Below are 22,813 nucleotides of genomic sequence, written 5' to 3' on the forward strand. Positions count from 1 at the left end.
TGTTTCACCCACTGACCGAACATTTTTCTCGATAATTCTGGAGCTGCACATTGAAAAGCATTGAAGTGAAGCATATTGCTGACACCAAAAATCCAAAATTCGTGGTCATTTCTAATTTGAAAGACACCATAAATATTGGAAAATGCTAAATGAAAACATTCCCATCTAACGAGAGATCGATACTACACTCAAGTTTGTTTCCGATTTTCCGTAAGTTATTATTTATCCTGAATTGAAAAGACTTGTTCAAATTTCTATCACAATTCACAAATAATGCTACACAGTAAAGAAAACTCGAACTTACACATTCACACCTGCAAAATCTTCGCAATAAAAAAACACCAGGTAAGTAATGAGAGTAAATTATCAAAATGTATATTTTTTTAATCATACCGAGAAAAAATACAGACGATAGGTAAATATAGAAATAACTCTTCCAAGACCTTCACAGATATAACAGTTGAAAAAAAATTTACACGTAATGCATCACATCAGCAAAAATTACAAGGAGGAAAACTGATCTTCAGTGTATACTCTTCTCTCTACTTTGGGCGATGTACCATCGATGATACCAATACGAACTACACCTCCACTGGAACCATCTCTGTCCATGGCCAAAGACACGGCTTTAGCGACAAATTTGACGCATGCTTCCTTTTCCATATTTTCTTTATAATTGGAATCAACAAAACCGTAGATGTATCCACTACCGGATCCGCCAATAGCAACTTTTTCTCGAACTCGCATTCCTCCGACAGGAACACAATAAACCTGAAAAAATTGTGCAACGTTAGGTAACATGATACTAGTATGAAGACGTGTGTAATTGAAATTTGAAAGACTTACCTGACCACCTTTGCGTCGGTCCCATCCTGCAACAATCAAACCTGCCAACAGACTGGATCTATAATTGTACACCATTTCTTGAAATATTTTAGCAGCTGTCTCTACTAAAGGTTCTTCATTCATTTCCATTCTGAATAGACAAAATTATAAAAGTTCAAGTATAAAACACACATCAACGCGATTCACGAATTATTGCATTGTCATACCTCTGGAATTCTAAGTGATAATTTACTATATCTGCTATAGCTTGCGTATCAGCAGCAGAACCAGAACGACAGCAGTAGATGTAGTCTGTAACTCGAGTCAGCTTGTCGGTAACACGATTAGCAATGTATGATCTAGGGTTCACAAAAAACAGAATGAAACCAACATTTTGTCAAGTACATAAAGGGTACTTAAGACTTACCCAGTAGTTGTTCGCGAATCGGCTCCGATAACAACACCACCATTAAATTCAGCAGCCATAATAGTGGTCTGAAAGGACAATAGAAAATGAAATTATTAGAGAGAGTGAGAGATTTCGTATCAAAATACATATTAATACAGTTTTATATGGGATAAAACTTACGCCGGTAGAATGTTCTGCTGAGAGCCAATCCGGGGCACTTGAAACCATATCGAAACCAATTGAAGCCATTGTGACGGTATAGTCTATGAAATCTTCTTGATTATAAAAAGAATCTTTTCGAAAAACGAACAATTATTCAAAATTTGATGGCAGAAAGGAACCTTTGAGTATATAATATACATGATATGGAGGGCTAATAAAGCAGGTTCCGTGGAGGATTCTGTAGAGCGCGCTCGACTTGGTTCAGTAAAAGAACCCAACTCATTTTGGACCTTAGAGACAATTTTTTAAAGTAAAAAATAGTTTAATGAGTACCCAAGAAGTTATAAGCCTTCCCTTGAACATTTTTAAACATTTGAACTTCAATTCATCGCTTACATTTATCATTTATCAAAATCGCTATCATAGGTTCTTTTACTGAACCAGATGCTGAATGCTGCCCTCCATATCATGTATATTATATACTCAAAGAAAGGAACAAGATTTTTGAAATTTTGAAAACTTATGAAAATCACAACATCACTGTTTGCAATTTTTTTCGTGATAATTTTTTGGCTCCGCGAGTATTACGCTTTGTATGTATGTGTATGTATTTTTAAAATTTGTAAAAGCACCTTTAAGGTGAAGCAAAACGTACCAAATAACATGTTAAATTCTCAATTCAAGTTGTGAGATGTGTTTATTTTGATTTGAACTTTGAAGAATTTTTGAAAAATTCTGTGAAAGAACAACGAAGGGCATTTATGATAAGAAACTGAAGATTTCGATTTTCGGATTTTCTCTCTCAAATTTTTGAACAGGATTTCGTTCCAATTTTATCAATTTACGAGTTACTCTTGCTTAAGAAATGAATTTATAAATGATGTAAGTCGATCTTTTTCATTAGAGAACAAATCCTATTTCCGTGGTGCGCGTAACTTGACTGAATATTGAGGAGAAATCATCATTCAATTACAATGTTGAAATTATCAGGTATTTCTTGCATATTTGTCGGTAGCTTGCGCTCGAATTTGTCCAAACAAGCGAAGTTGCAGCTCGCTTGTTCAAACTTCAGGAAGAATGCTACTCGTACCATGATCACCTTACCGTATAAAGAAGACAAAAAGAAACCAGCTCCGTGGCCGTACCAAGATAAAACACTTACTCCTATCCACGTAATGATGGATTTAACCCTGGCTCGTTTCGATGAAAACACCAAATTAATCATAGTGGAAGGTCCGATTAATTCTGGAAAGCGTGAAGTAGCCAAAAAAATCGCCGAAGCTTTTGGAATTCTATACATGCCTCCGCCGACAATGGATATTGATTACATCAACGCTTATGGATATGATATGCGTAATTTAGATCCAAAGTTGCCAGAATCGCTACGATCTTTCGACGAAAAGAAATTCAATTTGGATCCTACTCATCCAAATGCCGCTACTTTTCAACTTTGCATGTATAAACATAGATTCGTTAATCATTTGAATGCTTTACGCCATATTCTCAACACAGGTATGTCTTACATAAAACATCCGGAATAATTATAGTATATTACGTCTTTTTTTTCTTGTTTTATCACTATACATATTGTAAGACAATTTATTGATGTTTTAAGTAAATCTCGCATTTGTTATGAACTGACGCTAGTAAAAAAAAAAACGACTGATGTATTTTTATATGTTTCAGGAGAAGGAGTAGTCACTGTAGGAAGTCCATTTAGTGATTTCGTTTGGGCCGAGGCTATGTTCCAGTGCGGATATATATCACCTCAAAGTTAGAATAATACAATACATATAACTTGATACTACTTTTATGCTGAAATTTCATTTTCCGACTTTTATTGCAGTTCGCAATTACTACTACGAAGTAGTAAGACAGTCTATACATAATCTGTACAGACCTCATCTGATAGTATATCTGGATGTTCCTGTGAATAAAACAATCGAAAACATCAAGACTAGAGGCGCTGACTATGAAGTCAATTCAAAGGCTCTTACTCCCGAGTTTTTGCAAAGTTTGGAGAAAATTAGCAAAGAAAAGTATCTTCGTGAAGCCGAGTAAGCTTATTTTACATAAAACCCGTATTTTAAAATTGTGATAGAAATATGCGCTAACCAAAGTAATTTTCTTAGTGTACCCGGATCCGTATTAATGGCAGATTTTTCGGAAGAGGAAGATGTTGACAATATCATCGAGGATATTGAAAACATTGATTTCGATTCGGAAAGACATAGTAGAGATCCCAAATATGCTGACTGGAGAAAAGACGAGTGGTGGCAGGATTGGCATAGACTTCAGTTAGTGACCTACTTGAAGTGCTGATCTTTGTGTGTGGAGAACAGAAAAGATTTAAATTATTTTTTCCTTATAGGTATACAAGAAATACTGGTCGGTGTAGAATTTTCTCGCAAATGAATTTTATTTCGTACGATACGCCGGAATTGTTTGCCAATGAATCTGAATGGGATGCGTATCAGCAAATTTGGAAGAGCGTAAGATATTTTTGTATCACTTAATGTATAATTATTGGTGAACAAATTTTTGTAAATTTCATTTCGAATTACAGGCTCCGGGAATGGAATATGCTAGAGGATTCAATCCAAAACGAGGAGATAAAAATATCATGTTGAAAGTTGATGAAAGATTCCCCGAGGGGCCGACATTATAATGTCATATGTTGTTAAAAAGTTGTCTTGTTAATGAATTTCTATGTCATAAATAATTAAATTTGCCTATTCTATTTAATTTGATATTATCAAAATACTGAAGTCACGAAGATCGCTATTACTGACGAATTTTGAACAAGGTGGAATTCTCGTAAACGTAATCTTCGGAAACAATGAATGAGCCAGAATAAAAAATTGTAAAATTCTAATTTAGGCGAGCAAGTTCATCAATTTGTTATCAAAAGTAACTTAATAATATTAAAAAGAAACGTGTTTCAGTAAGACTAAGCTTTTTGATCCATTTCTGAAAGTAAAAAATATGACAAATTGCTTATGAAAAGTATTATTTCAGTGCTGTCTACTTACGCGAGGTTTAGGTACTGTCACTGGTAAAGAAATATTAACAGTAAAATATATTCTAGAATCATGGCCAGTCAATAATTAGAAATAGGCTACTTTTGAGCTGATTATTTACGTTCGAGTATTGTTTTGTTGATGAAATCTTAGTTCTTTCTCAGAATTTCTATTGGGTAAGATATGTAATCACGAACAGCTGGAAAATGTAATTATAGAAAATGATGTCATGTTTCAAGTGAAATATTTGCTATTTTTCTGTCATCGTTCCAAAATTCGAAACTAGTGTGTATTCTGATGTTTCGATATTATTATTATTGTGATCAGTTGAGTTTCGTTTTGAAAAACGCTCGTTTAACAAGTACGAAAATATTGAAAATGAATGAATACCATAATAGTACCATTTCATCGGGTAATGAATTAAATGACCGAGGACTTCAATTCCTCAATTCAGGAAAATATGACGAAGCAATAAATTACTTCAATAAAGCGATTGTAAGTTTTTCGTATTATTTTTATTTAGATTAATGATTATATACATAGGTAGTGCTTTAGTGGAAAATTTTAATTATATTCAAAGTGAAATAACCTCAAGGTTTTTAATCCAAAAAAGTGACCATCTTTAATTTTAGCGCATTTATGTTGAACGAAAAAATTATAAATTACAGGTGAGGAATCCATCGGTTCCTGCATATTTCACTAACAGGGCGCAATGTTATTTGAAGTTACAGCGTTGGGAATCTGCTTGTCACGACTGTCGGAATGCTATAGGTTTAGATTCAAATCATGCTGAAGGTTACCATTTCTTAGGTTTAGCTTTATTAGAATTACAACGTTATGATGAAGCTATCAAAAACATATTAAGAGGTATGTACTGCAATCGGATACTTTGTTTCCATTTCCATATTCGAGTTAGCTCATATAATAATGTTGTATACCTATTCTCACATTTAATGTTAATATCAATAGATGATATGTAGTTCATACTCGTACATACATTATTGCAGGTTATTTTGCTGCCATGGAGCAAAACCAAGTGTCTTTCAAAAATAATGATACTTGTAAACAAGTCGAATCAGCAATAAATAAAAGACGAGCCTCTCAAGGCAAGAAACCGATCGTCGTTGTAGGGTTCTCAACCAGGGTCAGTTTCTAAAATTCTAAAATCCAGCATAGTTCGATTTAAAAATTCCGCTTTTTATGTGAAACTTATAATATGTTACCTACCTACCTATGTTTTTTTTTTTTTTTTTTTTTTGCAGTCGAGCCAAGTAAATAGAAACGGAGAAAGAAAGGAGGACAGAGTAGTGAGATTAAAATTCAGAAAAGTTGGTACCTACCTTGATCATACTTACTTTCAAAATATTTTTCCCATGTTCTGACGATTTTTCTTACACTGTTTCTGATGATATTTACAGGATGGCTGCTTGAGCAAGTGTGGCTCTATTTTTTCAAGCGCAGATGAAACGTACCACGTTTAAAAAATATTTATGCATACCTACTTGGATTTTCAGCCACGCTTAGGTATTGTAGGTATTTCGAGACTTTATTCCGGTTGTATGTATGCATTTTGATAGTTATATGAAATGGCATTTATTGTACTTGGCATGGCTAATCATATTTTTTGTTTTATTGTCAAGATCTTTGCATTTACGTTACCTTTATAATTATTTATGTACTTGTAATCTCAAGTGCAATCTAAAATTGTTGAAGTGAAGAAAAGTGTTACTTACAATACATAGATTTTTTTACCATTAAGATTTTAAACTACCTACCTAATAAATTTTACGCTGTTGAATTTTGATTATTACTTAGGAATAGGTAAGATGAGGTGCATGTACACCAATGGTTCTCAAATGATGTTACGATGGGAGGAGATCAGACATAAGTATCTGACACATTGAAATTTTTCTGTAATTATCACTAATGGAATTTTTATAATTTTTTTTCTTCGCCAAACGACCTCATGTTAATCATGTTCTAGAATTTGGATAAAAAATGCATCACTCATTGAAAAATAGGAATCAGTCATCAATACAAACTAGTCCAAACAAGTTTTTAACTATTACTATTACAATAAACCTACCCTTCAAGGTTGCTTCCCTAGATTATCATTTCACTTTTATAATTGTGTACGCGTTTTATTTAAGGTTGACAGTTTTTCAATGCAATTAAAACACATTCGTCATTCATACGTGACGAAATAGTTATAACATATTTTTATTTAGTTTGTGTTAATAATGTAGTTTAGAAAACTACATATTTGTACACATGTAAACAAAACACGAATCCAATGGAAAAGTATTATTAATAGGTTCATTTGTCTCAGTTAATTTGCTGAACTTGAACCCTACTGACAACAACAGGTGAAAGCATATTGAAAAGAAGGTAAGATGCATACGTTTATTATTTTAAATCGCATAGATTAATAACACACTAACATTTTTTCGCAATTTGCAAATTTTTAATAAAAATCAAATTTACACCTATACCTATTGTAAATTTTTATTTGTGATATAATTTAATGTGTGATATGGTACGCTGCAATAATTTCGAAAATCATGCTTAATTTTTAGTGCAAATACTCGTACTTTACATTCATCTAAATTTCCCAAGATGGAAGACCCAAATTGTTTGGAAGATGCTATTAAAATGGGAGATTACTATCTAAAATTTGAAAAAGATGATAACCTTGAAAGTTTTTACAAGCAAAAAGCAGCAGAAGAATTGAGAGAAACTCCCGAAGTGAAAAAAAATGCCATTGAAGAACTAAAACGTTTACTTGCAGGTAGGTACATAAAAAATATATTTTTATTATTTTTTTAAAATTAAAAATTAATAATCGCTTGCATGAGGCTGCGGAGACTTCTCTCATTATTTATTATAATTTCAAAAACCAATTTGTAATTTTATCAATAATTTTTTTATAGAAGATTCAAGTATTGATGTTCAATTGGACGACGAACATATAGATTCGTATTTGTGCGCTTATTTGAGAATTTGTAAATTTCACGTTCGCAGTAGTCTAGAAAAAGTAAGTTTGTTATTTAGTTGGGTACCTACCTAGGTGCTTGTTTATTCTTTTTCTTAATCATTTATTTTTTGAGAAATATTTAGACATTGTAAAACGGAAGGGAGAGGAGAGGAGAGGGGTGGGTTGAATTTTAAATTTCTGCGACTGTAAATCTATTATTTTTCCTAAAAGTACTCGACTACTAATTTCATTATAGTAAGGCTCATTTTAATAAGCGATCAACTATTATCAGGCAAAATACTTGTAGGCTAAAGATTTCACGAATTTGGAATAAGTACCTTCTTACGAGTGAATTCCCGCTCTACCCTCCTCCTATCTTGCATTCCAGGCTTATCGGCCTCTAACGACCAGACAATTATATAACGCCTTAAATGTGGCTATATAGGCAACTTAAATAACTCATTCATCTTTTTCGCGCGCATTTTTTTTCAGATAAAATATTTATTTCACTGCAGAATAAAATACCCGAATTATTTCGCCGATATAATCCCCATCAATGAAAAAAACGTATTTCAAAATAATTTGCTCACGATTTCTCCTCAACGAGATCAACATGGCCGTCGAGTTTTAATCCTACAATTGGGAAGCAAGTATCGCCGATTTGAGATTGAAAGATTTTCATTTGATTGGAAGTAGGTATTTGACGAAGCATGTGTACCTTTTAATTTCATTTTTCGTAAATACTTAGGTAAATGGAAACCGAATCAGTGCTCTTTGGTAGAAATAATCAGAGGAATAATGCTTTTGATCGAGGGCGCAATGTTGGAACCAAGGACTCAGATATCTGGAGCTGTGTTGATTGTTGACTTGGAGGGAATGAGTTACCAACATGTTCTGCAATTTTCTCCTAATTTTGCGAAAATGCTACTCGACTGGATTCAGGTAACTACCTACGACTGTTTTGAACTGTCATTTTCACATATGTAGGTATACACATTTTCTAACTAGAAGATACATATTATTCTTCTTCATTGAAACAAAAAATATAAAACTTTTCAGGATTCAATGCCTTTGAGACTGAAAGCAGTACATATTGTTAAACAATCAAGAATGTTCAATGTAGCATTTGCAATTTTCAAGCCATTTATGAAAGAAAAACTTAGGAAGAGGGTAAGTACAATAGGCATTGATGCTTTTTAGCAACTAAATTCAAAATTTCAAAAATTCGACAAAATTTTAAAAATGAAGTTGAACTTTTGAAATTTTACGTGACGTATTTTCGAATTCTCTTCTGTTTTTGTTTATCAGAACTCAAAATTTCTCTGCTAATCAAGATGATGACTTTCTTAAAAGATTTTTTTGTACCGAATTCATTGTTTAAAAAATGATCTAAAAAAAACTATATTAATCAATCAACACAGCTAAATTTTATGGATTTTGCGTCAATCCTAGACAGTTTTTCCAAGACTTGTGTACTCTACTTGACAACGGTAAAAATCAGAGTTTTAAAAGAATTTAATTGAATTTAGATTCATTTGCATGGAAATAATCAAACCTCTCTACAAAACCATATCGATCCAAAATACCTCCCTGTTCAATTCGGAGGTATGATGAATGTTTCCACGGATGAGGGATTAACACAATGGAACTTCTTCTGTCAGTACAATGAACGATATATCAGTAAGTTCAAATTTTATTGAAAAGTATTCAAATATAATACGTATCTAAGTGATAGGTAAGTAATTTTATTTGTCTTTGTTTTGTTTTTTATGTTTTTAGAAACGAGCAAATATGGTTTCAAGTCAAAGAAAGATGATTCAAAAAAATAATTACCTACTTGAAGATATTTATGATGCGATAATTATGTATTTTAGTAAAATAAAATTCAATGTTTTTATAGAAGTTGAATAAATTTTTATGTATTACCGACACAATATCTGTTCATTTCGTTACAATTAAAGAGGTTTGCAAATAAATTTTTGCAAAGAAAAAAAAACACGAAAGATTACAAATATTTAATTAAATTTTCAAAAAATGATACATGATAAATTTAATTGTTCGTGATAAATTTTTGATTATTTGATTACATCGATAAAAACAAATTATCACATCGGTAAATTCACAACATAACGAAAACCACAAAAATAATAAATTAATACGTTTTCAAACGTATCCTTATAATAAATAAAACAATAAATAGTCGAAATTCATATGTAATTAAATTAATTATTATATTATAAATAGGTACTTAATTTTCTAATTTATTTAGAAAATAAAAACAAAAAGAAAATCACGGAATGGAACATTGAGAATAAGTACATTACAAATAAATGTAGGTACATCTTTAATACGAGTTCATAAGATATTCATTAAATAATAAATAATGGTAAAAAATAAATAAATAAAATAAGAAAAGGTTGGACCGTTTTAAAAATTATATCTTATGGTAAAATTATTAAAAAGTGGACGTCGACAAAATCTAGTACAAATCACAGATTCAAATTCTATCTACCCAGTCCTTTGATTCTACTGCTTGGATTTCTTCTTTTTATCTTCGACAACTAATCCGTATGAATTAATAGCTGCAAACAGGTAAAAAAAAATCATTGTAAACATGTTTCTTGAAACACGTAAGTATAACTATACAGCCTATTATAAATTCGATTGTGTTTTTCTGCAGCTCAAGAGTCAAGGTCGTGTAATTGTAAAAGTGTTGGATGATTCGACTTGAAATTTCGCAACGTTCGCAATTAGGTATCAAAACATCGCATCAAATAGATTTTCACTTTTCACAAAACTTTACTACTCATGAAACTTGTAGGTACTTCATTTATGAATTGGTCGAACCAATTTATCGGGTGATTTTGTATAATGTATTATGTAGGTACTAGAACGTTCGAGTTTTTTTATTTTTAATCCACACATGTCTGCCAGCTTGTACATACACCTTTACTTGCCTACCTACATTAGGAAGTTAATTTGCATTGCAAATTGCTATACTCGAACGAATTATCAAAATTTCTTTTCACTCGTACAGTTTAGATTTATCGACCACGATAATTCGGCTCATAAATGAAAAAAAATATATCAAGTAGGTAATATCGTCGAATTTTTGAAAATATTTACCTTGATATTCTTCATCACAATGTTTTAACAATTCATACCACTCGGTACTGGAAATTTTCGGTAACGGGAAAGTACCACCGTAGACATCTGGGAGACATTTGGCAGAAATGTACTGATGTAGGGAATCACGATCAGTTCCGTGGAAATATATCTGAAGCAGATTTAGAAAATTGTTAGGTGTTAGAAAACAAAAATAAAGCGCATAATAAAGTTTTGAAGTGTAGTAGTACAATTCACTTACTCTGCTTCGTAGCTTTTCTCTTAAGAATGGTTTGAAAAGGGAGAATACCATGTTGAATACGTATGGTTGATTGACGATATGTAATCCTTTAACTCTCAAGGCAACGCTGTCCTGTAATAAAAGTGAAATTAAGTATTAAGATAGAGGATAGAGATGCAGATAAGGGTATCAATTATAAAACCAAAACTAATTTGCCCATTGACTCTGGTTACACTCAAAACGCTTAAAAAAAGGGGGGCTACCCCATGCTACGTACTCCAGCAGTCCAGCCAAATCAAAACATCAGGTTATCTAAATTTTCATAAGCCACGTAAAAAAATTTCATTACCAGAAAAAATGGAGGGAAGTTTTCTAAAATGAATTCTCAATTACAATGAGTCATTAATTTAAGCCAGAACTAGTAGATAATCATTACGGTGACTCAACAAGTCTCAAAGTTAATGAAAAGTAGAACAATATCTATCTCTGACGGTTAATCGTTTATGCATTCATGATTGAGACAGGTTTAAGCTCGACTTTTGTTTGGTACCTACTAATACCTATGTAATATATGTACATCTACTGTTTCAAGTTACAATGAAATAAATAAAACGCATTGTCATCGAAATTGAAAAAATAATGTCACCGAATTTCTTTATTGACGTTTAGATGGATGAATAGACATTGAATTGTTACAAGATGATTAACTTTTGGCTCAAATTAAATAAAATTAATGACTTTTATGTCAAAAGTTCATCGAGTTTCGAAGGAAAAAAATTGACGAAGGATAGGAATTCCTCCATTCGAAATAAATTAGGTAGGTAGGGAAATGAATGATCGCTTTGCGCTTTCGAGGGGAAAATTCGACTTTTTTCGATAAAAACAAAAATGAAAAAAGAACTGTCAATTTTGATCAAAATTAAAAAAAAAATTCGAAGTAAGTATCTACTTACTAACTTGGCAGATTGGACTAATTTGAAGGCATAAATTCGAGTGGGTATTGCTCGAGTACCTAGACTTAAAAAAGAGAGCTTTTTTTCCATTCCTGATCCTATTTCAAATTTCAAAAACAAAATTAAGATTATATTTTACAAAAAAGCGAACCCTACATCTGACAACATTGGTTGAGTAAACATCAATCAGGAAGTTTCTTACGTCGCAGTTAAATCTCAGGTATTCGTCAAATACTTATTAATTCAGAGCGTATAATCACTTATTGAGCAAGTACCTACCTATTCATTCGTATACCTATTGTTTTTCTTATAAAAACACCACTCATCTATCCGGTCAGAGATTTTTTATATTAAATAATCATTCTCTATTGACGTCACAATTTTCAAAACCCTGCTCAGTTACCTCCCACCATGAACGATATCAGTTTGATCAAGCTGAATACGTGAATTTTCAAACGTACACTAGGTAGCTACACAGCTAGGTACACACCATAAACCACGCACTTCCTAAAAATCGTAGCCCTAAAAGGGATCGATATTTTGTATTCCGGTCACATAGGCTGGCGTATTCGGTGAAAACACCAAACACGTCTGATATATCGACTATCGACGAATGAAAAATATAATATCGACTCACTTGTAGCCAGTCGACGATTCTTTTGGCAAATGCAGGTGTGAATTGCCAAGCTTGTTGCATTGATAAACCGTCCATATCGAAGATAACTTGAGCACCGGCTATTTGAGTAGAAGGTTCGTACATGGCTGCTTCCAAAAATAATACGATACCTTTGAAAACATCGTCTAGAGAGCATTTTTTCGGTTTCCATTTTTCTAAAATACATAAAAATGAAATTAAAAACCATTCGGTTGAATTCAACAATAGATTAATGATCAATAAGTATACGTAAAGTTGTTTGCAAATTTAATGTTGAAATTTTAATAAACCGACCCTTATCCAGTGACATCGTGAAGCAGATCTGTAAGGGGGGTGGAGGGATAAACAGATGGATTGGACGACTGAAATAACTGAAATACGACGACGAATAATGAACTTATTTTCATCTTTTAGTAAAAAAAGCGAGTACATTCACAATAAATGAATTTAGTTCCAATTTCAACAATTCATCACAAAATGAATTTCAAGTTTTCAACTTTGAAAATATTTGATTTAATCGCATTTTAAAAGGTTTTTAGAGCCTGTTATCTACATAGAAAAATTATCCAAAAAGGCTCAGGAACTGGTAAACTGGTATTTGCCCAAGCGAAGCGAGGGCGAAATTTTTTTCGAAAATAAGTAGGTACTGAAATAATGTACTCTGAAGAAAATTAGTTCAAGTTACCGGTGGACGACTGAGACAAGTCAAGTCGACTTGGGCGACTGAGACGACTAATTTTTCGCCTGAGAGGTGTCTCATCCACCTCCCTCACCCCCTGATAGAGAGTTCACTGTACATATCTTAGGTTTTACGCATTGTTTCTTTCATTTTGTATAAATAATATCAAGAGACAAATTATTGTATACCTAAGTATGCATAATAATATCTATATCCTTTAGATGAAATGAAACTTACTTCCTAATTCGATAACCAAAATACGTCTTCCTAGTTGATCGCGATTTGGCAATACTAACAGGATGTTTTGTTCGAATACATTTTTCTCGCGACTTGGAAGTAATCCGTCATAGATATCTTTATGCTTAGATTTGAATTTGTAATAATCTTTGATCTGCAAAAAAGAATTAAAATTATTTATCTAGGTACTTATTTTACAGATATTATGATAAGTAAGTAAATGTTAATTTGGGAGTATTTTTAGAAAAAACGATCTATAATAATTATTCTTGGCGCATACGTTTATTTGTACTCGAGATATTAAAGCTTTCGATAATCTGGTTCCCTTTCAAAAACGTTTATCAAACAGAAGAGCTACCCAATGTAAATACATGAGTTATAAGGGTTATTTTAAAAAAGATTTATTTCATACAAAAACAAGTTTTTACATGAATATTCAACTAATCTGCGAATTCGGAAAAAAATTGTTATCAACCTCGATATAGTCGATACATTTAACAATGGTTGTGTAACTAAGTCGTTTGATACGAGCCGTCATTCGATAGGTTTTATTTTTAATCTATCTATGTAGGTACTTATGTATGTAGCATGTACCATCTAATTTTTCGGAGAATAATTAGGCACATGATACATATCTAAGCTTACCTACTCTGATTTTAGGTACCTATTTTACTCGTAGTTCAACAGGAATCACGTGGTCGTATTTAGTATTATTCGTTATCCTTATCATGATCAAAATATTTCGTATTCATAGAGATGAAACATAACCAAACAATTTCCAAGAAATTACGAAATAAAAATATTTGGGTGCCTAATTTCGTCTGAGCACGAAATAATCAGTAGCCTATACAAGGAGCACGTATACTAACGATTGGATTTTTAATGTTTTCATTACTTTTGTACATACGATTGTACGATAGAGGTACAGAAGTAGGCTAATATAGATAAAATACAGATTGATAAATGTAGACAACTTACCAATCTGTGAGTACTTTCGGGGTAGAATTTCGTTGGTCTCAAAAATCGCACCAGCCAAGCATCATTATCCAAAGGTACATTCAATTCAGGATCAGCTGTAAAATAATAAACTGTGAATTAAAAATCCATGCAATATAACTTCCAAATTGATTCCACATTTTTTTTTCGGTTTCGAATACCAGTAATCGAAAAAGATGCTGATTAACCTTTTTTTTTTTTTTTTTGGTTACGATTTCGCTCCCGATTTCGGTTTGGCGAACCCTGATCATGGAGATTTTTAGCCACCTGGATAAACTATTTTTAGCTAGGGATTAACAAAGACTTCCCCCCCCCCCCCACCCACCCAGAAAAACCACCAATAAACAAGTTTCATTATTTTGAGAATTATCAAAAATTCAAATTGAAGAACGTGATGTATCTACCCTCAGAACTTTTTCTATTCATTTTCGATTGAGCCAAGTTTTAGAAAGAAAAAAATTATTCAACATTGAAACTTCTTTTTAGTTAATTTCTGAAGGAAGAGGAAACGTTCTCCAAATGTAGGAACAGCATTTTTTCAGTATTTTAGAAATTTTTTCGAAAATGTGACTCAAAAAAGAGATTTTTCTCAATGTAGTTGTTTTTGATTAAAATTTCGATGAATCACCTCATTTCTTCTACTTTTCTCAATATTTAGAGGCCAGGCAATCTTTTACATCACGAATGTTCAAATCGATAACAACTTTGTCGCGATTCAAGCTTCGATACAGATCGTTTAATACCTAACGTTTAAGACACAATCATATAGATCGATAATTATTCAAGGGCTATTGACGTTCGTCGTAAAAATTATACACGCCAACTCGAAAATAACACAGCACATTTTTATACCAGATTTTTAATCGTATTTACCCGATGACGTAAACTTTTTTTTACGATACCCTGCAAAACCACATCGGAGCAATTTTTTTATATCGCAACGCAAATTTGAAATTAATTATGATAAATAACGCAACAATAGGTTGCATTTACAAATACTTTGTTCGTTGAGTGAGGTCAACATGTTGGCGAATTTCAATATCGAATTCGAAGTATATAAGTAACATACGACGAGTAATTAAAGTAAAAAAAAAACCTCAACCATACAACTATTTCTCGTCTACCCTCCTACTTTGAAGAAAAAAATTACATAAATTAACATTTACCTTTCAACAATTCTCTCAGTTCTTGTTTGGCGGCTTCGACCACTTCCGGAGTCTCTCTTAATTCCTTTCTCGCTAGTTCTTTTAATTCTGTCGAAGGATCCTCGGTTTCCAAGCGGATAGTAAGGTCGCCTATTGTCAAAGATGGCAATTCTTTCAAGTTCGACAGAAAGATCGCCGATTCTGTAAATAAAATAAAATCTAGTTAGTATGGAATTTGAATTAACCTACTATAAGTTATCTACTTATACATATTTAGTTTTGAGGAAATACAGCTAACCTAAGTAGTGGCCAAAAGTAGTGGCCAAAAGTAGTGGCCAAAATAATGTAAAAAATTGTTTACTTTAAAATAGACAAAAACAGGTCTACATATTTTGAAATACCTATAATAAACACGCGGAAAAAATGTGCAGGTGTAGGTATTGAGGGAAAATTTTGAGAATTTTTTTCACTCTGAAACAATGGCATATCTCGAGTTCTATCTACGTAAAATTTCAATTCTTCGAACAATTTTTGCAGTATCATTAATTCTATCCATTTTTTTATGTTTTCAAACTAGATACTTAAAATGTAAATTGTATTGTTACGAGTAATTATCTTTCACGAGCTCGTAATTATCACGTTTATTATACAATATTGCGGGATGAATTTCAAAAAATTGTATAGGTAGTTGGGTAAGTACACCCTTGTACAGCTAGATATATTTTTAGATTTTCAAAAATATGCCTTAATTGCGAGGAAACGTTGAATAACGAATAAAATAACTAAAAATAATCTCGCAGGTACGTAAAAAAAAAAACAATCTACACGTATCGCCGTGTATATTGCTTGATTGTCTAATGATACTGCGCATTTCCAATGCGGTGTTTTCTTAATAATATAGGTACAGGTTATACCTATACCTATCTTTACTACCAGCAACACAATATGTAGATGTACATGCGTAATGCAGTATTATTCCGTCATAGGGCCTTGGTTAAAAATGGGTACCTGTCGTTAAAAATCTATCTGTAAAATAGCGTACACATCGGACTTCCTCGAGCAATGATTTTTAGCTTTTGTTCACCGACGTTTAACCTTCGTACAAATGATTTGGTTGCCGAGAGAGTTGCAGCGTATCAAATATCAACCTAGGTGCCCACTAGGATTACTACCCAGGTTCCTCTAGAGATTCCTAGTCTGACAAACCTTACGACTGTGAGTCTAATGAGAAAAAAATCCACCAACGGATCTTTAAACTTGTTATTACCGCATGTGCGTTCAGCAGAGAATTTCTATCCATCAGAATCATTATAGATAACTTAAGCTCTGGAATGATTCATGCTAAAAAACCAGTTTGGAAATAACCAACCACTAATCGAGAGGTTTTATTAGAACAGCTCGAATCTCGAATTTTCTGACGTTGACGTTGATTTCCTTTTAGGTGTGAACGGGAAATTTCACTTGGTGACTTTTCACGTAGGTAGGTAGGTATAAGTAAATAAGTAGGTACAAACAGAGGTGACATTTCTCGCTTTCATGGAATAAATTAAAATGAAAAATCACTCAAGGTATCCGCGTTTGATCAGAAAATTATGCGCAATTAACAAACAAATAAACAGAAAACTCGAGATACTCGGTGTATGAGTAGGTATTGAGTATAGGGAAGGTTCGAGGATATGATTTTAAAGCAGAAAAATGATGTGTAATAGGGGTTATCGTCCAACACAGATATAATGACTCATATATGTACATACATAGGAGAATCCCAACATAAAATTAATCCGAACATCTTCAAAACAAGCACACAAAAAAACGATACTAAAAAAGAGATAATTGAATTACTTCTACAAAACAATGACATTACATATAAGCAAACAAGTTAAACAAAGATAAATAAATATGGGAGTACATGACGAGATAATTATTTGGACCTAATTGATAATTATATTCTACATTCATTGACAATCATAAAAAATTTCCTGTTTTTCCTATCTTTTTTCACTACTGTTCCTTTATATTGGAATAATCCCACACGTTGGTAAAAGAAAGACGATAATTAGCATGAAACCGTGTAAGCATGCGTATTTACATCGTAATAATGTAGGTACCTCTTAAACTTACAACTATTCTAAGTGAATGGGATTATATAGATAAATACGAAAAAATATTCAATGTCGGAGTTGGTTCATCTCTCTTTAACCTTGGTTCTATTCCAAAATTATGCTAATAAGCACATAAGTATGTACTCGTATACGTGTAGCTATCAAAAGTACCTACACGTATCATCACTTTCCACTTCCCTTTTTTTTGTCAAAGTAAATCTTGTTCAAAATTACGAGAAAATCAAAAATGAGTTTTTTACACTTGGTTTTCAACTCAATTACCTCCTCTCCGTAGGTATACCTACCTATTCGAAGAAGCAAGATGCAGATGAGAACTTACATAAGGTAACGAAAAAATTACTCTTCTGTATTTTTCCATAACAGAGCTTGGCAAAATAAAGAAATTTTATACTTCAGTAAGTAATGAAATGTTTTCAGTGATTTAAAATATGTTCCATGATCTTTGAAGTAAGATGTGTGTATCTTTCAAAGCAAATAATTTGGACCCTCTCCTTTCTTTGATTTTTTGACAGAACTATTCTACAAAATTGTAAATCCTTTCCATAAATAATTTTCAAGTGGTAGGTTCCAGGTACCTACCTGATTTCATTTATTTTCAAAATGTTTTTTTCTAGGAAACTTTTTTTCAATTTTAGAGCCGCAATTCTTTTTTTAAAATTCTGCATCACATTTTTTCAAATAAAAAAAAATCACCATTATTTTAAAAATATTTTTACAATTTCTAGTTTAAGGTCACGATTCATGAATGAAGCTGAATAAATCTACAACTTTCACACTAGAAAATGAATATATTGAAAATTAAGTGAGTACTTATTTAATTTTTCATTGAAATTTCAAAGGTATCCGTGAGAAAAAGCTGAAGGTAAAATGAACCAATCAAGTAAGTAACAGGGGTGAGAGAGTCTGAGAGCACGCGATCAAAATTCTATCAAATCAGTAAAACATCTCATCCTAAGTAATTTTGTTACCAACGAGATTTGTTTGTATCTCGTTTTTTTTTTCTCATTATAAAATTTCAACTCCAATTCTTTCAAAAAAAAAAAAAAAAAAAAAAAACAGTAAGAAAATAAACGAAAAATTTCATTGAAATAAAAATCATTTCTCAACAGATGAATTTGTCTCATCGACATTCTGTAATCCAGCTCACATAAAATGCATTGAGAAAATAAACAGAGAAAAATGTAGGTATCCTTTCCTCCTGATTATGTTCATGATACTTTTTTTGCCCAAAAAAGAGGAAAACAATTTGAAAACGAATAAAAAACCTCGCTTCAAATGAACTTGCACATACTTCATCCAGATTTTTCGCATTGATCAAGTAAAAGGTGATCAAGTATAAAGTACATCTAGTACTTGATGATTTCTTTAAAACTTTCATACCAGTTCACATACACCATGTAATATGTACATATCTGGCATATTCCAACTTCCAACAGACGGATGCGAATGAACACGAAGAGGCAGAATTTATGACTCATACAAACGTTCAGTCGCGTAGCATTGAACCTTATCTCATACGTATAAAAAGAAATAAACCGCAAACGCAAAGCAAGTACAATGATAACCACAAAAACAATCGCATTCAATTTCCTTTTCAAAACAACACAATTAAACGTCGTCATTAATACGCGGAAATATTTCCAGAAAATGTCAATTCTATGCTTCTACAGGTGGTGTTGTCAAACGACGTTATAATTCGGTCATAAAAATATATACAGGTAAATTTGGGTAGGTATTAGAGGTACTTAAATCAATTTCGAATAACAAAATAAAAACTAGGTCAGGTCATTTAGATGGTACAATGCGACATTTTCCTTATCGCCGATAGATATTGATACTCGTAAATAATAAAATGTTGAAGTTGAGTAACTCGGGACAACTTTTATTTCCTATACATGGAGGATTTTTAATGATACCTACCTAAACCAAGTATACGATTATTTTTCAATAAACAATTTAAGTAGGTAGTTTGGAGTGATTAAAATTTACAATTGATTTTCCTGTTGATGAGCTTTTCAAATCAATAACGTGTCCAAAAATATTATCTATCGGGTGTTTTAAATTAGGTGATAATTTTGAAGGCTTTCAACTTAACATTGATGACCTATAAGGTGATGTACTGTACGAGACACGAGCGCGAGTCTAATAAACGAACCAATATCCGCTCATTAGAAACCATAATTATCAAATACCTATCCGGCTTTAGGCGACTTGATTCCTTCGATTTTTTTTTTCATCAATTCATTCATCTAAATGAAATTAGTTTTAAAATTTCCACAACGGAAAAACATTGAACGAGTAATTCTGTTGGTAATTTTTCACAATTGACGTTATAACTTTTAAGGAATGTTTCAATGGAAAGAGAAAGTGCAGGGGGAATTTTCACTGAGAAGCTTGTGAAGAAATCCTATCCAGATTTAATATCGTAACATCGCAACAGTCGATTCAACATCAGCTAAGCTAACCTAAGAAATTACACATTTGAAAGCACGACTTGGTTAAACTTGATCAGCTCAGCCTATACGTAAAAAAGAATTGGAATCTAGCACGTATAATGTAGCTTCATGGTACACATACTACATAGCAATAATGTTACTCAACACTTACACGGACAAAATCGTAAATAAATTATCAATCAGCACGTGTTCTTTTCATAGAATAAGGCTCGGGTACCACCATCGTCATTAGCAAATAGACGATTGTACTTATCTGAGATTGGCGATGATGAACAATTACGTATGACACATGGATACAATAAAGCCCACTATAATGTTCAATATGGCCATCGTAATGAATTAGGTAATGATGAAACTAGACTAATAATATTTCTTTATCGAAAAAAACTACGGTGTTTTGATCACCAAAAATAACCAGAAAAGAAGGTAGGTACTTATTTCTGGTGCATGGTCCGCTGGTTGTCTGAGAAATTTCCTTACCTTCCTGTATTTTTTCGCAATAAAATTCATCTCGAGCGAGAAGAAAAGTCTGCATACAAATCGTATCCATGTAAATGCATCGAGATTTACAAAGATACCAAATTTGTATGGCAGATTACATAATTTGGACGAAATAAATTAACTAAAGAAGAGACGCGAATAGCAAATATGTCAAGGGGGATACAACAGGGTACATAAAGTACGTAATTTCTGCACTAGCTGATCTCGGTCATATTATATTTATGTAGAATTTCAGTTTTACCGGAAACAAGCTCACGAAGTACGAACACAAGAATAACTATGACTGACTAGGATAATTATGGCAGAAAAATATTATACAATGTCAATACGCGGCTATTTTTTTTTTTTTTTTTCATTTTATGAGATAATATCTCGTTTCCGGAATTATTGTCCTTTTAATTTTTATAAAAATTAAGTAGGTATACTATGATCATGATCGTGTAATTGTACGTAGTTAGGTAATTTAACTAGGTACACGATAAATTTTGTACCAATTTATAACTAAGTAACTTGAAATACTTGCATTAGAATATCTGTTTATTCTAGTTCTTTGTTTTTTTTAAAAATTGTTGTTAGGCAGAGGTAGGTATTTGGATGTAATTTTGAGCTCTCAGATAAAAATAAATATCGACGTTTTTGCAGGGTCAGGTCAGGGTCACAAAACCCAATTTTTTTTCAGTAACTTCATTCACAGGTTAATTTGATAAATTAAATATTCAACTTATGAATTTCATTTTACAGAATGGAAGACTAAAAATAATCAGCCATTCAATTGTGCAGCGTTTAGTTTTGGTTCTCAACGTGCTGTTAAAATTTGTTCAAATTACCAAGGTACCTTACCAAAAAAACAACTAAAAACAATTAAACGTGTCGTTTGAGTAAAATACTACAAAAAAAACAACAACAACAACACGTAGGTAGGTATTGAAAGTTACAAAAAATATCCAAATATCAAAATTGCATGAAATTTCGTTAGAATTACATGCAAGAGGTATCATAAAATCGTTGAACTGGCATATTGAAACAGCCTGAAATTTTACATGATATCAAGAAAAATCGGCCAAATGATTATCATAATGGGAAGAAATTTTGAAAAATAACTATAGAATTAAAAAAAAAGACTACTAAAAATTAGGACAAAAATGAATAACCTTTCAATAAAATGAGGAAAAATTCAGCAGAACTTGCATAAACATTGTTTAACATTATCAAAATGCCATAAAAAATTAAATATCTACTTATGAAATAGGTACTCTAGTATCTATTTAAAAATTTGAGCAAAAAATCTTGAAACCAATTCAATAGGTACTGATAATATTTGCATGTATGTATTAACAATAACAAAGAATTTGAATGATGGGTACCCTGTTTATTTTCAATCATTCAACAATTTGAAGTTAATTTTAAATAGCTAAAAGAGAAATGATGCAAGATATTTTCCCTGATTTTTAACCCTCGGTTCAGAGTTGAAATTAAAAAATGAAAACAAAACCAATTATCAATCAAAAAAATCAAATGTTAATCAACAACAAGAACCAAACATCATTATATTCGTCAATCCTGACGACTGATTTTGGATGATTTCTCCACTTCCAAAAAAAAAATTGAACCGGTCACTTTTCTTTTTTTTTCGTAAAAATAACAATCTAATGTTTTATAGACCGCCCTCCTCCCTTTTTTGGTTCCATATCCGTTGCTTACTATGTACCAGTAGATTCACCATAGTCTCAGTTTGTGCTATGGGCGTTGTTTAAAACTCTGCACTATGATCGAATTGGCAATGGTACGTCAAATTTCAAGTTTACAATTCTCACTGTCAAGGTTTGTCGCTGTTTCGAAACCCATAAATAATAAATGAACCTTATTAAACCAATATCGTGCGCGGAATAAGCACTCGGTTTCTTACATATCTAATTTTACAGGTGTAAGTAAGTGGAAAAATGTATATCGTGCCAAAAAAGATGTACGTAGGTATGCAGTATGTATGTAGCATGTAGCATGTATATTTACATTACAACCAAACAAAACGTTGCCGGAACATCTTTATTCAATTCTCAAGTTTATCCAGCTGCTTTCGACGAATATCAAATAGGAAATTTAATATATCGAATAAAATTACACCCAAATTTCACCTTCTCGTGTAACTTACCTACCTACAGCACAATAATACAATTCCGTGTTACATAAATATACTTGTAGATAACCCTAACTACGAAATTCACCTAACCAAGAATGGCCACGTTATTAATTTAAAAGTCACGTTCAAGTTCAACGCCGAAATGAGTAATTACAGGGTTAATTTTTTTTTGATAGCAGCAAATTTTACGAACAA

The 22,813-nt window shown here is 32.1% G+C and overlaps 5 protein-coding genes across 7 annotated transcripts in view; 3 read left to right on the forward strand and 2 right to left on the reverse strand.

Moving 5' to 3' along the window:
- Positions 1–346: 346 nt before the first annotated feature.
- Prosbeta1 (proteasome beta1 subunit) lies at positions 347–2,019 on the reverse strand. Its single transcript, XM_065344241.1, has 6 exons — positions 1,894–2,019; positions 1,415–1,575; positions 1,253–1,320; positions 1,053–1,184; positions 847–976; positions 347–771 (listed from the first exon to the last, which is right to left on the reverse strand). The coding sequence occupies exons 2-6, from the start codon at positions 1,481–1,483 to the stop codon at positions 502–504; spliced, it is 669 nt and encodes a 222-aa protein (XP_065200313.1). The 5' UTR covers positions 1,484–1,575; positions 1,894–2,019; the 3' UTR covers positions 347–501.
- A 132-nt stretch (positions 2,020–2,151) lies between these two features.
- Positions 2,152–4,131, forward strand: ND-42 (NADH dehydrogenase (ubiquinone) subunit ND-42). The gene is made up of 6 exons (XM_065344231.1): positions 2,152–2,908; positions 3,083–3,169; positions 3,243–3,453; positions 3,529–3,693; positions 3,768–3,888; positions 3,963–4,131. Exons 1-6 carry the CDS (start codon positions 2,371–2,373, stop codon positions 4,062–4,064), a joined length of 1,224 nt encoding a protein of 407 aa, XP_065200303.1. The 5' UTR covers positions 2,152–2,370; the 3' UTR covers positions 4,065–4,131.
- A 144-nt stretch (positions 4,132–4,275) lies between these two features.
- Positions 4,276–9,324, forward strand: LOC135831618 (alpha-tocopherol transfer protein-like). The gene is made up of 12 exons (XM_065344236.1): positions 4,276–4,911; positions 5,085–5,283; positions 5,424–5,560; positions 5,679–5,744; positions 5,835–6,804; positions 6,993–7,204; positions 7,347–7,450; positions 7,883–8,036; positions 8,139–8,332; positions 8,450–8,560; positions 8,920–9,070; positions 9,170–9,324. Exons 6-12 carry the CDS (start codon positions 7,033–7,035, stop codon positions 9,217–9,219), a joined length of 936 nt encoding a protein of 311 aa, XP_065200308.1. The 5' UTR covers positions 4,276–4,911; positions 5,085–5,283; positions 5,424–5,560; positions 5,679–5,744; positions 5,835–6,804; positions 6,993–7,032; the 3' UTR covers positions 9,220–9,324.
- Positions 4,795–5,572, forward strand: LOC135834620 (E3 ubiquitin-protein ligase CHIP-like). Its single transcript, XM_065348561.1, has 3 exons — positions 4,795–4,911; positions 5,085–5,283; positions 5,424–5,572. Exons 1-3 carry the CDS (start codon positions 4,795–4,797, stop codon positions 5,570–5,572), a joined length of 465 nt encoding a protein of 154 aa, XP_065204633.1.
- Positions 9,325–9,390: 66 nt separating the features above from the next.
- LOC135831617 (clavesin-2) overlaps positions 9,391–22,813 on the reverse strand; it is a 37,069-nt gene continuing 23,646 nt past the window's right edge. For all 3 annotated transcript variants that reach the window (XM_065344232.1, XM_065344233.1, XM_065344234.1), the window contains exons 2-8: positions 15,423–15,602; positions 14,239–14,333; positions 13,261–13,414; positions 12,327–12,520; positions 10,758–10,868; positions 10,517–10,667; positions 9,391–9,972 (exon numbers count right to left, since the gene is read on the reverse strand). In XM_065344232.1, coding sequence (XP_065200304.1) covers positions 9,917–9,972; positions 10,517–10,667; positions 10,758–10,868; positions 12,327–12,520; positions 13,261–13,414; positions 14,239–14,333; positions 15,423–15,602 — 941 coding nt within the window. In that variant the 3' untranslated portion in view covers positions 9,391–9,916. The remainder of the gene's footprint in view (positions 9,973–10,516; positions 10,668–10,757; positions 10,869–12,326; positions 12,521–13,260; positions 13,415–14,238; positions 14,334–15,422; positions 15,603–22,813) is intronic.

Source organism: Planococcus citri, chromosome 1, assembly GCF_950023065.1.
Source record: "Planococcus citri chromosome 1, ihPlaCitr1.1, whole genome shotgun sequence".
NCBI lineage: Eukaryota > Metazoa > Arthropoda > Insecta > Hemiptera > Pseudococcidae > Planococcus > Planococcus citri.